A 16,662-nucleotide genomic window follows, 5' to 3' on the forward strand; every position below is an offset into this window, starting at 1 on the left:
AATAAAACCAATAAAACAAACAACTACAAAGTATTTCACACGTCAATGTAAACCTAACTGTAAAGCGCCTTTAATATCATAATCAACATGTCATGTGGTACGATCAATGTTGAATACAGAGACAAAAACTTTAGTTTATTTAGTTGTGTTGAGTTTAGAAGCACTTATATTTCCATAAACAACCGCGTCTCCTAAAGGTCACGTTTCCGTACAAAGGAACTGCGTTTTGAATGGTTTGAGAGAAACGTATTCTGTCATTTTAACTCTAACGAATAACTTTTGTAGCTTATTTTTGGCGACGGTGAAATCGCAGAATTCGAGGCTTCAAAACGACCGATGAGTGACGTCACGACGACTACGAGCACTTCTTACGTACAGTCTATGGCTCTAGCTTGGCAATTAATTGTAATTAATGACTTTGAAATGCACAGAGTAAACGCAGAGTAAACACAGAGTAAACACAGAGTAAACACAGAGTAAACACAGAGTAAACACAGAGTAAACACTGTTTCCACCTTTCTGTCATTAGTACTTTCCAGGATAATCAGATACTGAAGTTACAGTCTCTCCGTTCTCTTTGGGTCATTCCATTCAGCTGGTTTTGATTGTCGGGCCTTCGTTCACCACACAACCTGAGAAGATAACTGATGAGATGAGAAAAATCTAAATGTTTTGAATGCGTTTCTTTAGTTGTTTGTAGGGACAGCAGGGCTGCTTGAAACCAGGAATGCCTTCTGATGGCTCTCCTTGCCCGGTAACAGCAGAAGACAATAGTCAGCAGCTGTTGTTTGTACCCAAATATCTCTCTGATTAAGAGTACAGCTAATACCGCCGTGTGAAAACACAGCGCTCAGAGAATAACTCCGGCCCGCTGAGACCAGATCCGCGGCCAAGCGTGTGATGAGGCTCAGTCTGGCTGGACGGCGAGCCGGCGCCGCCGAGTCCAGAGAGAAGATAACGATCTGATGAGAGGCATAGGAACCAATTTAGAGATGAGACGGAGAGGGGATGTAATCATGGGATGTCCTGACCCACCTGGGTTCATTTCAGTAATGCCGTCCAACGTTGGTAAAACATGCGCACCATCTCGTTATGTATTTATGTTTTTAGCACAAAGCAAATGAGAGCGGCGAGAAAGCGTGAAACACAAACCTCCGGCTGCCGTCTTCACTGTCAGGAGTATGGAAGCCCATTCCCACCAGCAAAAAAAATAAAAAATCCACCCCAAAAAAAATACAAAAATTAAATATCCACCCAAAAAATAAATAATATATATATCCACCCAGAAGAAAAAAAAAGATTATGTTTTCTTTTTTTTTGTAGCCGGAAAAAGTAAAAAAAATAAAAAAAATAAAAAGATTATGATGTTTTATTATGAATTTCTTTTGCTAGCAAAAGAGATTAGAAGAGCGCATGCGCTTCAGTGACGTCTTTCCATGAAAACAACATGCAATTCTACAAATTAATACTTATAATGAAATATAACATCTAACATTTACAAAAGTCACCAGTAATAGCTACCTTGTGTAGAATTGCATGTCGTATTCTTTCCGGCAAAATAAAAAAAAAACATCATAATCTTTTTTTTTTTTTTTTCTGGAACAAATACGACATGCAAAAAAATATATATAATTTCTTTGGGGTGGATTTTATTTTATTTTATTTTTTTCGGGTGGATTTTTTATTTTATTTTGCTGGCCGGAATGGGCTTCCATACTGGAGTCCAAACGTCTCCTCAGGTGTGAAACGACGGCCGTCTGTTTGACGCCGTCCGCCCGGTGAACGTAACGAGCGCAGCGCAGAGGAAGCGTACGTCCGATCTGATCAAAGAGCCGGGGCTGCGATGTCGGCTCGCTCGTGTGCAGAGCTGGGTGATTATCGGACGGCAGGAAGAGGAGAACGAGCGGACGGACGCTTCACGTTTGTTGGACGTTCGCTTGCTGGCCTCCGGTTCGCCACGAGACAAAAACACCAGCGGTAAGAAGTCACAGAGGAAAAAGAAGGAAACATGTTTCACCGTAGTGGGAGTCAGGTCTGAACACTACATCACTGTTCCCACTAGCTGATGTTGGCACATTGGGGCCATTTTAGGTTAATAATAAAATAACTAATGATAATAATGATGAAGTTGGGTGAATGAGGGGAATTATTCCGAGAAAAACCTCAGAATTTACGAGAGGAAACAGTTACCGCTGATGTTATAAAATCACAACTTTATGAGAAAAAAAACATGAAAATGCAGTTTTTTTTCGAGGTTGGATCAAGCTCGTCTCACAACAAACGCCACCTTTAAACACTGGGGTAATGTGAGCCGCGGAGTGCAACATATATTAATTGTATTAGTATTTATTTATGTTCATAAAAGAACATGAAAGAAAACACACGTATGTATCTTTCAGGACCTTCATCCTGCTCAGAGGCAAAGGCGTCGTTAGGATTCATTGATAACCCAAAATCACATGTACTGCAAGTCAAACATGAGGATAAAGAACAAAGCATGCTGATGTCAGAATTATTCGTTAAAGAACATGAAAATAATACAGGATGTATCTTTTTTAAGACCTCAGAGGCCATCGACAGACAGCGGCTGACATTACGAAGGTTTTGCATGATTACTAATTTTGTTCTTGTAAATTTGTGAGTTTTGTTCTCGCAAATATACAACTTTGATCGGAATATTAACCTCCTCGCCCGTTTTTGTAATTTGTTATATTTATTTTTATACATTTTTTTGTTTTTAAATACAAAAACCCTTTCTAAAATGACTGGTTTGTACATTTTTATTTGCTCTTTATCCAGTGAAGAAGATTCATAAATGTTTCCAGAGATGAAGAGTCTGTTGATTGACATGAACCTTCGTTATTTATATAACTCAGTTATACAAACGGAACATCAGGCACTTGAGATCCACGCGACACAACAAGGAGTCTCAACAGAGCCAAGCAGGAGTCACATTCCAGTACATCACTGAAAACAGCAGCGCAATACTAATTTATACATGAAGCACGGCGCTGTTATCAAGGTTTTGAATGACGCTGGAAACGTTTTCTCTCTGACTGCTTCGGTGTGTTTAGCCAGCTTTGCTCTGCCAGGAAATAGACCGGCCCGAGTGCTTATCACCTCATTGCACCCTCGGGGAGAAAGAACTGGAAAACAAATGCAAAGTGATCGGACAGAAGACGGCCTCGTCCAACGAAGTGCACAATAAAAGAGACGAGAGAACCGGACTTCAGCGCTTTTCACAGATCGTGCACAACTAATGAGAAGACGTCATCACTTAGGAGACGACGGGAGAAGAGTGGATTGATTTCTCCTGAACTCCACCACGAGCTGACGAACACACACGAGCCTTTGAGAGTTTGTTCTAAGTTGTTGGGAGGTTTTCGCTAACATTTGTCCTTTCACACGTCCAGAGTTATGTTAACTTTCCTTTTGAATCATGTTTCTCGACCTCCTGAGCAACAACAGTCCATTATTTACTCTCCTTTTTATTTCTGGTTTAATCTTCAGCAGATTATGAGTAAAACAGAACTATTGAGCTGATCGATGATCGACCGTCTTCACCTGCTAATCGCTTTCCCCAAGTCCATTCATCTTCTGTCTCATTTTACTTTAACGCACAGTAGAAACTCTACTAAAGCTTAAAGGACTGACAAACTAAGATGGTATCAGAGACGACAGCCTACTGGTCTCAGGTCAGCGGGTTGATGATAAGCTGCTGTTCAGTGCAGCACGATGCAGAGAACGAGCTCCTAAAGGACACAAAGAGTGTGTCGTGCTCAGAGTAGTACTCACAACGCGGCTTCTTCTCAAATATCAGGTCAGATGTAATTGCTAACCGTCTGCTATTCATCTCGTATCTGTTTCTTCCATCTGCCCTTTAAATAGCCGCCCACTCTCAGGATTAAAGCGAGATCGCTGCTCTCGCTTACCTCCGACATCTTCAAGTTTAAAAATGAAACTCTGACTGGAACTCATTTAACAGAGCAGAGTCGTCTTCTGTGAGAGCTCTGACTGCAGAGAGATGATCAGACGCTCTGCGACGCTTCACCTGCTCCGTTAAAAGGTTCTTCAGAAGAACTACAGCCTGACAGCCAGCTGACACGCTGGTCTGCATGTATGTTCTGTGCTGATGTGAGAGAAGAACCACTTTCCTTTGATTGAACAGGTGATTTAATAATACAGGTGTGTTGCTTGGAAGACAACGCTTTGCTTTGCGCTGGTGTTTGACAGCCTGAATTTGTGATTCTGTTTGTGGAAGAAGAAAAAACAGGAAGCACATTAGATGCACGAGGCTGAGCAGCCAATCAGAGAGCTCGCTCTGACTGACAGCAACCAGTAAGAATACGGCCGATTATCAGCCCGGAGCGTCAGAGTTAACTTCGCCACCGTCTCCGGCGTCGCTTTCTTTCAATTTTACCGTCACAAACAGTCTCAGTTCTCAGATTCTCACAATTATTTGGCCCATTTCGTGGAATATTATGACTCGTTATAAATCTTTATTTTGGTGAACTTGCTTGAGTCTTCAGTGTGATGCTTTTTGTAATTGTTCGTTGACCTTCAGACGTTACTTTCTGGATGTGTTTTGTACCACGATGTCCGCGTTGTTTTTAAACGGAGGCGTTTGTGCGCTCACCACCTTCTCCCGTCACACCCCCAGCACCACGGGCATCAGCCTGCCTCGGCCCTACTACACGGCCGACGAGGACGACGAGCGGCCCTTCATCTGCTCGCTGCCGGTCGACAACGGCATCATGTCGTGCTCCGACGTCCCGGCCCGCCGCGAGGGAGGCCGGACGTGCTGCCTGGACAAAGACGACGCGCTGTACCGCCAGTCGCTGGGCCTGAGCGCCGAGCCGCTGGCCAACAACGGCAGCGTCAGCGCGGCGGGCCTCTGCGTCAACTGGAACCAGTACTACACCAGGTGTCACACCGGGCACGGCAACCCCCACAAAGGAGCCATCAACTTCGACAACATCGCCTACGCCTGGATCGTCATCTTCCAGGTGAGGGTTTGGGTAAACTCGGCACCGATCAGACATTGATTTGAGGTCAAAACCACCTTTTAGCTACTTTCAGTTCAACATAAATGTTTCCAATTCCTGGTGAAGAGTTAAACGTGAAGTTAAATATCACTTAAAAGTTATTTGTTATTTGTTTAATCCATACATGAACCTAACGATGCAGTAAACAGACAGCGTGTTCATATAACAGCCTCAGTTTTATTAGAATCAGGCGTTCTGTTCCCGTTGGTTCCTGTCTTTGGTGAACTATCAGGAGCCTTTTTGCATCGATCTTCTGGTCTTTCCCACCATTAATAAAATAAGTGCGTTCCCTAAATGACGAACTGTTCCTTTAACCCTGGAGCAGACTTCCTGTGGAGACCGTTGTTGACTCGCTGTGACCTTCTCCCCTGACTGCAGGTGATCACTCTGGAGGGCTGGGTGGAGATCATGTACTACGTGATGGACGCTCACTCCTTCTACAACTTCATCTACTTTATCCTGCTGATCATTGTGAGTCACACTCGTAGACACGCAGCACAGGAAGTGTGATCGGCGTCACGATGCTGTGAGGAAGATCAGTTCATCAGAACTCTTCAGTTCTGCCTACTATGTTTGTAGGTTTTTAGTTGAAGCTTCATTGAACATAGTGATGATAACGAGGTCTTCTAAAACATTTACACACAACAAAACTGCTTCGTCGATTACGTTTAGAGGGAAACATAGTTTCTCCAGATTAGGTTTGTTGATGAGTGAGTCAGACAAACAGGACGTTCACCAGGAAACCAGCGTTTGTGTCAACATGTTCATTCACGACTAACTTAAATACATAAAGATGTACTTAATTTAGACCGAACCGTGGAGTTTGACTAAACTTCAACACGTCATTTTGCTGCGTTAATAATGTATTTTAAACATTAACCACAAAGTTGGAGAACAAACGTTTCCCTCGAAACGTCGTTGATGCAGTTTAGTTGCATGGGAATGCTCACACACACACACACACACACACACACACACACACACACACACACACACACACACACACACACACACACACACACACACACACACACACACACACATACACATCCAGTGAAGCTCTAGCTTCTGCAGCAGCACACTTACATACTTTTAGACTTCCTGTTTTTGTTGCCAAGCTACAGATGACTGCAATGAAAAGCTGTTCATCCCCCTCTCTCTCTCAACTTCTCTCTCTCTCTCCCACCTGCATACCATGCACGCACACACACACACACACACACACACACACACACACACACACACACACACACACACACACACACACACACACACACACACACACACGGCTGTCAGTGTCATAGTTAAAGCTGAGCTGAATTCCCTGAAGAACCCCCCCCCCCCCTTTTGTTCTGATAAAACACTTTTTAATTCCAATCCGTTAGCTCCTGTGTGTGTGTGTGTGTGTGTGTGTGTGTGTGTGTGTGTGTGTGTGTGTGTGTGTGTGCGCCGCAGTGAGCGTGTGCGTCTTTTGTGTGCGAGCGTTGATGCGTGTTCCCCCTCAGTGTGTTTCTTTTTTTAAGCCTGTCAGAGAGCATGTGTGTGTGTGTGTATGTGTATAAGTGTGTGTGTGTGTGTGTGTGTGTGTGTGTGTGTGTGTGAAAGTGTTATCATAATGCAGCGTGACTGCCAGTCCCGGTTACTTCCCCAACCCGGGGGCTGTCTTGTCTTTTTTATTACACTTTTAATTGCCTGCCTTCAGATTCCGACACAAGCTCTCCCTCTCTCCCTCTCTCCCTCTCTCCCTCTCTCCTCCACTCCGTCTTCCATCTCTCTCCGTCTATCTCCCTAAATCTGTCAGTCTTACCTTTCTCATCTCTTCCTGCCACCTACCAATCCTTGACTCTGCTAACACTTCCCTCCCTCCCTCCCTCCCTCCGTCACCCCTCTCTGACTCACTTTCACCCTCTGTGTCTCACTCTTTTTTCCTTAATCTCCTTTATTCCCCCGCTTCCTGTTTCATCTCCATCCACACATCTCTTCCTGCCTTCATTTTGTTTCCCTTCCTCGCTGAGCTGTGCGCTGAGCATCGTTCATGTGTCTGTCACTCTGCTCGTTATTCTCAGTCACACGGAAACACACAGGTATACAAACACAGATCCACTTATTCCCTTCGGCTTGACCCTCGCTGCCTTTCATCTACGTGGTGTCTGCTGACGTTAGACCGCTGAGGCTGGACGCTCTGGTTTGATTGGTAGGATCATTCTAGTACCTCGGCCTCTGGTGTCACAAATAGTTCAAAGTTGTACCAAAAAAACTACAGACTGTATATAAGAAGTGGACGTAGTCTGACGTCACCCGTTGGTTTGTGGACTGATGTTATGAAGCCTCGAGTTTGGTGATTTCGACGTCACCATCTTGGTTTTTTCGAATCATGAACGTAAGTGACCATATGTGGACTGAGGAGGAGTGACGTAGAGACGCCGTATACGTCTCTGGTAGAGACCTGTCAATCACTGTGTAGCCCCGCCCCTAAAGCATCCCCTGCTTTATGGTCTGTTTGACTCTAAATGGACCATCATTTACTAAATGAACATCATGCTGTATTGAAGAAGACTTGAAACTAGAGATTGAGACCATAAACTCATGTTTACAATGTTTACTGAGGTAATAAATCAAGAGAGAAGTAGAGTCATTTTCTCATAGACTTCTATACAACCAGAGGAGTCGCCCCCTGGTGGACACTAGAGAGAATGCAGGTTTTAAGATATCGGCTTCACTTGGCAGAACTTGGCAAAAAACATATATATTGACACACACACACATGTAAAAGGACACACTTTAGCTGTGGGACATCATCTCCGGCATCAAGATCACCTTTGCCACCGATGATCTGTGGTAGAATTGAAGCCTTTTGATGTGAATAACATGAGTGAGCAGCAGTGGAAGGAAGGAAGCAAGGAAATTAATGATGGAGTGGAGTTGGAGTGGTTGGAGGGTAAGAGATGGAAAAAAGGATGATGAAATTGAAGAGAAAATAGAGGGAAGAGGGATGGAAAGACGTGGGGGGGTATGGTGAGTGAGGGTGATGGAGTGGACGGATCAATGGGAGAGAAGGAATCAGGAGGAGGTGGTGGTGATGGGCTGGAGTGTCGGCATGAAATCCACGAGAGGAATTGGAGGACGGCGGAGAGGAAGCGACCACATGTTGGTCTCCCTCTTTGATCTTAAATGAAATGCTGTTAATTAGAGCGAGCCCCCCTCAGCACGTCCTCTGGACTCACATGCTCCGAGCACACACACGGATCACAGCATCAGGTTTAACAGTATGTCGTACATTACGTCTGTCTGACCCCCCCCTACAAATTAAAACGCTTTCATATGAAGTTTATATCTGCTGTACAGCTCATTTTATCTACATGGTGCATTGAAATATTACACGCCGTTAGATACCAAGATCCAATCAAGGAGAGAAGAAATATATTCAGTATACTTATACTTATACTTGTACTTGTACTTGTACTTGTACTTTATGAGCAGAAATCAGACGGCGTCTGGCTGTCCCACACTTTTAAACTCCGTAGAGTCACAAGCGTGTCGAAGAACCGACGGTGTTGAGTAGAAACATGTTTGTCCGCTCTGGGCTACCGTAGAAACATGGCTGACTCCACGAGGGTTCTTAGTGGTCTCTCCTCTGAAGGATCTGAAGCCTGAAACATCCTCTGAATGAGGAAGCAGATCCTCACTGGATCTCAGGATGAATATCTTCTAATTAATAAAGCTTGAAGGGAATCGGAGTCACGGAGACCAGCGCTGACAGTCGGGATCCTGTCGGCTTTGTTGCGGTCGCGTTTCACGGCTCGTCTCAAAGCGATTTAAGAGCCGCTGTTCACGTGTGGAACAGTTCTGTTCATATCGCCGCTATACTCGTCTGAGCGGCAGACGGATAAGGAGGCTTTTAATGATGTTTGCTTGAATACTGCACGACGCTGAGCAATGGAGAGATGGAAGGAGGGCAGACAGGGAGGGAGGGAGGAGGGAGGGAGGGGGGAGGGAGGGAGGGATGCTTTGGCAATTTCACTCACGTAACACTCATGCAGATTAAGCGTGTTGAATTCAATGGAATTGAAGATAGTCGGATGAAGAGAGAGAGAGAGAGAGAGATGAAAGGAGTGAGATAAAGATGGAGAGAGTCGCCGTACATGTTACCGTATCATGTGGAGAACTCGGACCTGTGGACTCTAAGGTTCAGTGTGACTCTCACTAGTGTCTATCACTACTACGCTTTTAAAAGGCATTTAAGTGATAAATAATTGTCTTTTCTTTAGAGACCTTTCAGAAATGTTGCTATTGAGGCAAATGAAGCGTCAATGGAGGGGTTCCGGACCCACAGAGGCCACCACATGGAGGTGCACACAGACACCTGTCGTGCACCGATCTGTTGCATTTATTTGGTTTGTTTTCTGCCACAACACAGTTATAAAGAATACCGACACACGGACCCGATATCACATATCCAGATGAAGTCGGTTAACGTGTTTCCAAACAGAATCCAAAACAACGAGCCAGAGAAGCTTCAGCAGAATCATTGCTTCATTCAAACTGTTAATATGTGGAGCTTTAATATCTAGGAGGGAAAATGTGCATCTTAGCTCCCTTTCTCTTGCTCAGCCTCAAACTTTAACACACACACACACACACCACACAGTCTCACACACACACACACACACAGAGAGTCTCACACACACACACACACACACACACACAGAGAGTCTCACACACCGCTCTGATTGTATTTCAGCGGCTCCAGCAGAGTGTGAGTATAAATATTTGATGGGATCGGCGAGGGTTCCGAACGGGTTCCCGGGACCCGCTTGCCTCCCTTTCACCACAGATCTTGGATCAATGCAAGAGCAGCTTTAAACACACACACACACACACACACACACACACACTTGGCGGCTTACACACACTTTTCAGCCAGCTCCTCCGCGGCCTTTGTCGCAGCGGTTCAGAGGGAGAGCAGGAGGAGGTCATCAGGCCTCACAATCTCTATTGATCACAGCCCAGAGAGCGTTAGACCTCATCCCCCTCTCTCCTCCTCCTCTTCTCTCTCCTCCTCCTCTTCTCTCTCCTCCTCCTCTCTCTCCTCCACTTCTCTCTCCTCCACTTCTCTCTCCTCCTCTTCTCTCTCCTCCTCCACTTCTCTCTCCTCCACTTCTCTCTCTCCTCCTCCTCTTCTCTCTCCTCCTCCTCTTCTCTCTCCTCCTCCACTTCTCTCTCCTCCTCCTCTTCTCTCTTCTCCTCCTCTTCTCTCTCCTCCTCTTCTCTCTCCTCCTCCTCTTCTCTCTCCTCCTCCTCTTCTCTCTCCTCCTCCACTTCTCTCTCCTCCTCCACTTCTCTCTCCTCCACTTCTCTCTCTCCTCCTCCTCTCTCTCCTCCACTTCTCTCTCCTCCTCCTCTTCTCTCTCCTCCTCCTCTTCTCTCTCCTCCTCCACTTCTCTCTCTCCTCCTCCTCTTCTCTCTCCTCCTCCACTTCTCTCTCCTCCTCCTCTTCTCTCTCCTCCTCCTCTTCTCTCTCCTCCTCCACTTCTCTCTCCTCCTCCTCTTCTCTCTCCTCCTCCACTTCTCTCTCCTCCACTTCTCTCTCTCCTCCTCCTCTTCTCTCTCCTCCTCCACTTCTCTCTCCTCCTCCTCTTCTCTCTCCTCCTCCTCTTCTCTCTCTCTCCTCCTCTTCTCTCTCCTCCTCCACTTCTCTCTCCTCCACTTCTCTCTCTCCTCCTCCTCTTCTCTCTCCTCCTCCACTTCTCTCTCCTCCTCCTCTTCTCTCTCCTCCTCCACTTCTCTCTCCTCCTCCACTTCTCTCTCCTCCTCTTCTTTCTGCTCCTCCACTTCTCTCTCCTCCACTTCTCTCTCCTCCTCCACTTCTCTCTCCTCCTCCTCTTCTCTCTCCTCCTCCTCTTCTCTCTCTCTCCTCCTCTTCTCTCTCCTCCTCCACTTCTCTCTCCTCCTCCACTTCTCTCTCCTCCTCCTCTTCTCTCTCCTCCTCCTCTTCTCTCTCTCTCCTCCTCTTCTCTCTCCTCCTCCACTTCTCTCTCCTCCACTTCTCTCTCTCCTCCTCCTCTTCTCTCTCCTCCTCCACTTCTCTCTCCTCCTCCTCTTCTCTCTCCTCCTCCTCTTCTCTCTCCTCCTCCTCTTCTCTCTCTCTCCTCCTCTTCTCTCTCCTCCTCCACTTCTCTCTCCTCCACTTCTCTCTCTCCTCCTCCTCTTCTCTCTCCTCCTCCACTTCTCTCTCTCCTCCTCCTCTTCTCTCTCCTCCTCCACTTCTCTCTCCTCCTCTTCTCTCTCCTCCACTTCTCTCTCTCCTCCTCCTCTTCTCTCTCCTCCTCCACTTCTCTCTCCTCCTCTTCTCTCTCCTCCTCTTCTCTCTCCTCCTCTTTTTCCTCATCGGCTCTGCTCCTCCGGTTGACCTTGACCTTCTCCTCCTCTCTTCTTCTCTCTTCTCCTCTCTTCTCCTCTCTCCTCCTCTCTGCTTCTCTCTGTTCCACCTGCTGAGAGTCTAAACATCAAACAAAGCACGTAAACCTTGACTTTTCTCAAGTCTACAGAGAAACTGTAGATTTATGACGTGAACATTATGAATGAGCTCTGAAGCAGCAGAGAATCCTGAACCTGGTGATGATGAACAACAGAGCTTTGAATCTGGCTTCAGTTAAATCTGTGTGTGAGTTCACCAGTAATAGAAAGTGATGATTGGATTTTTCCCTCTTCTGACTTTGTAATGCAGTTTGAATATTGTAACTTAAAAACGTGACAAATCAAACTCCAACAGCTTCTACAGCAGGGAGCCCGGTACCGACCACACTCACTGGGCTTTAATGTAGGAAATTCAATTATGAAGATTGAATTACAACCGTACGGCTGGCTCAGATAACAAAAGACTAAAACAATGTGAACATCGTACACATACTATAGCCTGCATTGAGTTCCCCACAGGGCTGAAGGGACTAATAGACTTCAATCATTTACATTTATATTCTGGGAAATCGTTTTTTTTTTCTGTTAGATTCGGGACGACAAGCACTACGACACCGATGAGAATAAACCAATCAGAGGCGTGAATTAGAACTGCAGCGTATCCAAAACACACCAGGGACAGATCAGACGTTATTCCTCTGACCTGTTGGAGGGTTAAGACGTAGAGATGTTCTTTGTGTGCTTGTTGACTTATAACCTCCTGCTTTTATGTACACAGTCTTTTTTTATCAAGGATCCAGGTCTGTCTTTGACACGGTTCATCTTTTGTTCTGATGATTCGACAAGGAGACTTTCATGTCCATCCAATCTGTGGAAGTACTGTGGAGAGAAGGAACTCTGAACCGGGGATGTGCCAAATGGCTCCCCTTGCTTTCCAGCTATGTAGCGCTGGCACTAGCCTCAGTCACAGTGTGCTCAGTGTCATTGATAACAGAGAAAGTCTTCTGGGTGCATCGTGTCCCGTGTGATGGGATTTAATATAAGGCCTTATAGCTCTCATGAGCCAAAAAGGGTTTTCTGGTTGCGGTAGAGAAAAGACAGCAGTTACAGCTCAGTATCTTCTCGTTTTCAGCAGCTTTTGTTGCAAACATATTGCAGAACGTGTTAACGTTTGGACCTCCAGGCTGGAGGTAGCAGCAGCTAAGCTCCACTGGTCTCAAGCCATCTGTGCCGAGAGTTCTTCGTTCGGTGGGACGAGCTGGCAGAAGCTGAGCGCTAACAGCTCAGAATATTGCCAGTGTTTTAGCACATGTTTGACTTTTGGAAGGAAGAACTCTTTGTTTTATCAAGAACGTCCTGTGCACGGCTCTCATCCTCCTCCTCCCAGATCGGTTCCTTCTTCATGATCAACCTGTGCCTCGTGGTCATCGCCACCCAGTTCTCCGAGACCAAGCAGAGGGAGCACCAGCTGATGCAGGAGCAGCGGGCGCGCTGCTCGTCCTCCTCCACGCTGGACAGCGAACCCGGCGACTGCTACGAGGCGCTCTTCCAGCTCGTCTGCTACATCCTGCGCAAGACCAAGAGGCAAGCGGTCGCCCTCTTCAACGCCCTGCGGGGGAAACCCCGCGGCTTCCGGGGCCACGGGCGTGGCCGAGGAAGACGGGAGGCGAGGGACGGGAAGGCCAACGGACGGGAAGGACGCGAGAGGAGAGCGGCGATGAGGCGCGGTGTGTAAACCGTGAAAGTTGACGGTAGTATTCAGATGCATGCGTTGAACGCCGACCTGTTTAACTCCCTCTGTTTGCAACATTTCAGGTCCGCCCTGTCCCCACCGTAGTAAACCCGACCACGCCTCACCCGTGGCCCTCAGCGCCGCCGACGGCTGCCCGCAGTGCGCCGCGGCCCTGTCGCTCGCCGACGGCGCGGGCCCGGCTCGCGGTGCGGGAAAAGACGAAGCGGAGGAGGGAGCTGTGGAGGAAACGGACAGTAGTAAGGAGGAGAAGGGCCACGGCGGGGGGTGCAGTCCAAAGGAGCTGTGGCGCGGCACCAGGGCCAAGCTGTGGGGAATCGTGGAGAGCAAGTACTTCAACCGAGGCATCATGATCGCCATCCTGATCAACACCATCAGCATGGGCATCGAGCACCACGAGCAGGTATACACAGCTGCCGCTGTTTATGTTTTAAATCCATCGTTTTGCTCTTCATGTCGCACTTCCTCCACCTTCTTCTATTCTTTCCCTTTCATTTCTGCAGTATTTGAGTCGTTCTCTCTTCATCAGGTTCATCAAATGTTTCCAGCTCAGAAACCGTGATCATCATAAAACAACAATATTATAAAGACCTGAGATGTGATCGGTTGGCTTATAACCGTGAAACATTAACGCTGGGGTCGGTATTATTGGAGAAACCAGTAACAGTACGCTAGATTATAAAATGATTTAACCTAAAAAAAAACATTCTACCTTTTTTCCAAAAAAGCAGCACCGGAGCCAATCGTCTCCAAAACAATGACATTCCGTCTCTTCAGGCCTCCCTCTGAAGCCCCGCCCCCAAAAATATAATGACGAACGTCAACTGCAAACATGGCTGTTGTTAGTACATACAGCTGCCAATATAGCAGCTTCTGGAGGACTCTGGTGGGGAAGCTATGACCTGCAGAGTGGTGCAGGTAGACAGGCAGGTAGACAGACAGGCAGGTAGGTAGGGAGGGAGGGAGGGAGGGAGGCTGATAGGTAGACAGGCAGGTAGATTGTCCATTTAATTAGTCGGAACATTTGATGAATTGATTTCTGTCGGGATGTAAAGAAACACATGAAACTAGAAGTACGTTCCCTGTTATTCAGCTGTGACGTCCTCACGGCCATCATGTGATTTCACTCCATCAACAACTCTTTGGACCCACTTTGTGGAAAATAATGAGAACTTGTTGTTGAAAGAGTAATGTAGGAATGCTTGGAGGGAGGTTTCATCCATTAGTCATAACATTAGAACGAATGTCGTAGTTATTTATCTAACTCGTGTGTTTCTATGTTTTATTGCTGCACATGTGTGAATGTGTGAATCGACAGCAGTGGGTTCAGTAACACGTGGAGCTGCTCTCTCTGTCTGCAGACAGCTACTCCAGAGTGAACAGACAGCCGTGCAGCTCGCCGTGTGAATCCAGCGTCTCCTTTAGTGTCTCTCTCTGTCACTCAGCGTCCACACTCCTCCTCCGCAATGTAAACCTCTCTGTACTCTCTCTCTCCAGCACATCCATCTCGCTTTCTCGCACGTCTGTTCCTCCGTCTTCCTTTATAAAGCCTGTATGATGTGATTCCCCAGCCAATACCAAACACATACCTGCTACAGGTGTGTGTTTGGTATTAGGTAACATTATCTCACCTTTGGCTCAGATCACACTCGTCAAGATCTCCAAGCGATCTTCCAACTCGTGCTTATTTCCCCCGTTTCCTGTCGCTTTCTGTCTGCTTCCTCTCTATCAATATTTCTCGCTCTCGCTGTACCATCGCCCACATACGCCATGCCACCGCCGCAGTGGTGGGTCGTCTCTCATCTCAGGGGCGGCTAAAAATAGAGAGAGACAGAACGAGGGAGGCAGAGAGAGAGAGAGAGAGAGAGAGTCTTTGCTCCTTAACTGGGGAGGAAACAGCGAGCTGGAATGTCTGCGGTTCCACCTCCCTCTGTTTGAACAGCGGCATCAGAGGCTTCATCCGTGTCGCCGCCCTGATCCTCGTCCACCGGTCCTGCTGCAGCTGTGCTCTCTGGTTCTGTTGCTGTGGGAACAACGGACACCAGACCAACTGCTTTTACAACCACTTCTGGGTTCCAGTGGCTGTGATTGATCGATATCACGGCCACCGGCAGGAAACTAGACATCGTTTGGAAAGTAACTTTATTTCTAAACGAACTAGACGGGTAGATAGGTAATTAAACAGGTAGACGGGGTGGTAGAGATTTAAACTACATGATAATAAAGTCTTATTGAAACTATGACAAAACAACAAACTTTCTCTACATTTTCTCATTTTATGTTTGAATATTAGCTTCAATATAAAATCCTGAAAACCTCAACGATTCGTTCGTTCTTTGGAACATAAACTGTCTAAACAACACGCCCCCCCCCCCCCCCCCCCCCCCCCCCCCCCCCATGAACAGGATGGATTGCTGGAGTGAGGAGACACTTCAGAGAATTTAACAGCTGTTTGAATATTAATAATGCAGCAGCGTTGATGGGCACTTTGGAGATTTGACCGCGATGGATAGAGATCAGACGACACGGCTGAACGATCGTCTTTCTTTTGCCAAAATGTCGAGATTAAAACCGAAGGAAATTACCAGATCGATGTCTCGGGAGGGAAGCAGCCGTGGCCGCGGTCGAAATATTCAATAACACCCACGTAGGCTGTCACATGCACATCAAAAACCACAGCAGAAAGAAAAACCTGTTTGGTAATAAAAGCAAAAAGTAGGTCAGAGAATTCAAAAATAAAATCATAATTTAGCATTTTGGAGGATAATGAATCAATCCACAGGAAACAGTTGGATGTCTTCAAATAGAAAACGAGAGCAACCGAGCTTCTGGGGGGGGGGGGGGGGGGGGGGGGGGGCACTAACGGGGGTGAAGAAACCCATGCCGATGCTAGTTTGGTTGATGTATAAAGAGTTAATCACCCATTTACATCCAGTAATGTTAACCTTTTACATTTAGGGATTGGCTTGACTTTTATGTCTTTACTCTCCTGAATGAACGTTCCTCAGTGTAAACAACCCTCTCTTCTTATTGGGTTCCACACATCAGCTGACGCGTGTGTCTTTAGATCTGATCCCAGGTCTGCAGTAATGAGACCGGACCTCCAGAGGCTGCAGACGCCGTTCGGCTGGTCTGCAAACGACGGCCAGCCGTCACATCGTTACCGACACTGGTGCACACGCATCATTAGCCTGTTTTCTTCCCCCACTGCTAAACACTCATTAGTACTGACAAGCACACACACACACACACACACACATAAATGTACATGCAGTACAAACAGACATGTAAATGGAAAAACACACAGCGCTCGTTGATTTCGGGGCAGTGAAATGTCAGAGGCGTCATCGCCCGAAGTTACAGAGAAGCTCTGTGGAATAGTGATTGTGCCAAATTTAGCCCTTTGTGTGAGGACGTGTGTGTGTGTGTGTGTGTGTGAGGATGTGTGTG

General features: G+C 46.8%; 1 protein-coding gene across 1 annotated transcript in view; it reads left to right on the forward strand.

Moving 5' to 3' along the window:
- Positions 1 to 16,662, forward strand: part of LOC306696211 (voltage-dependent T-type calcium channel subunit alpha-1I-like) — a gene marked incomplete at both ends in the record, with an annotated part of 137,186 nt that overhangs the window by 52,146 nt on the left and 68,378 nt on the right. The window contains 4 exons of the mRNA XM_079159764.1: positions 4,661 to 5,006; positions 5,424 to 5,516; positions 12,850 to 13,189; positions 13,278 to 13,615. Coding sequence (XP_079015890.1) covers positions 4,661 to 5,006; positions 5,424 to 5,516; positions 12,850 to 13,189; positions 13,278 to 13,615 — 1,117 coding nt within the window. The remainder of the gene's footprint in view (positions 1 to 4,660; positions 5,007 to 5,423; positions 5,517 to 12,849; positions 13,190 to 13,277; positions 13,616 to 16,662) is intronic.

The sequence above is a fragment of the Pholis gunnellus genome (assembly GCF_910591455.1).
Source record: "Pholis gunnellus genome assembly, chromosome: 5".
Taxonomy (NCBI): Eukaryota; Metazoa; Chordata; class Actinopteri; order Perciformes; family Pholidae; genus Pholis; species Pholis gunnellus.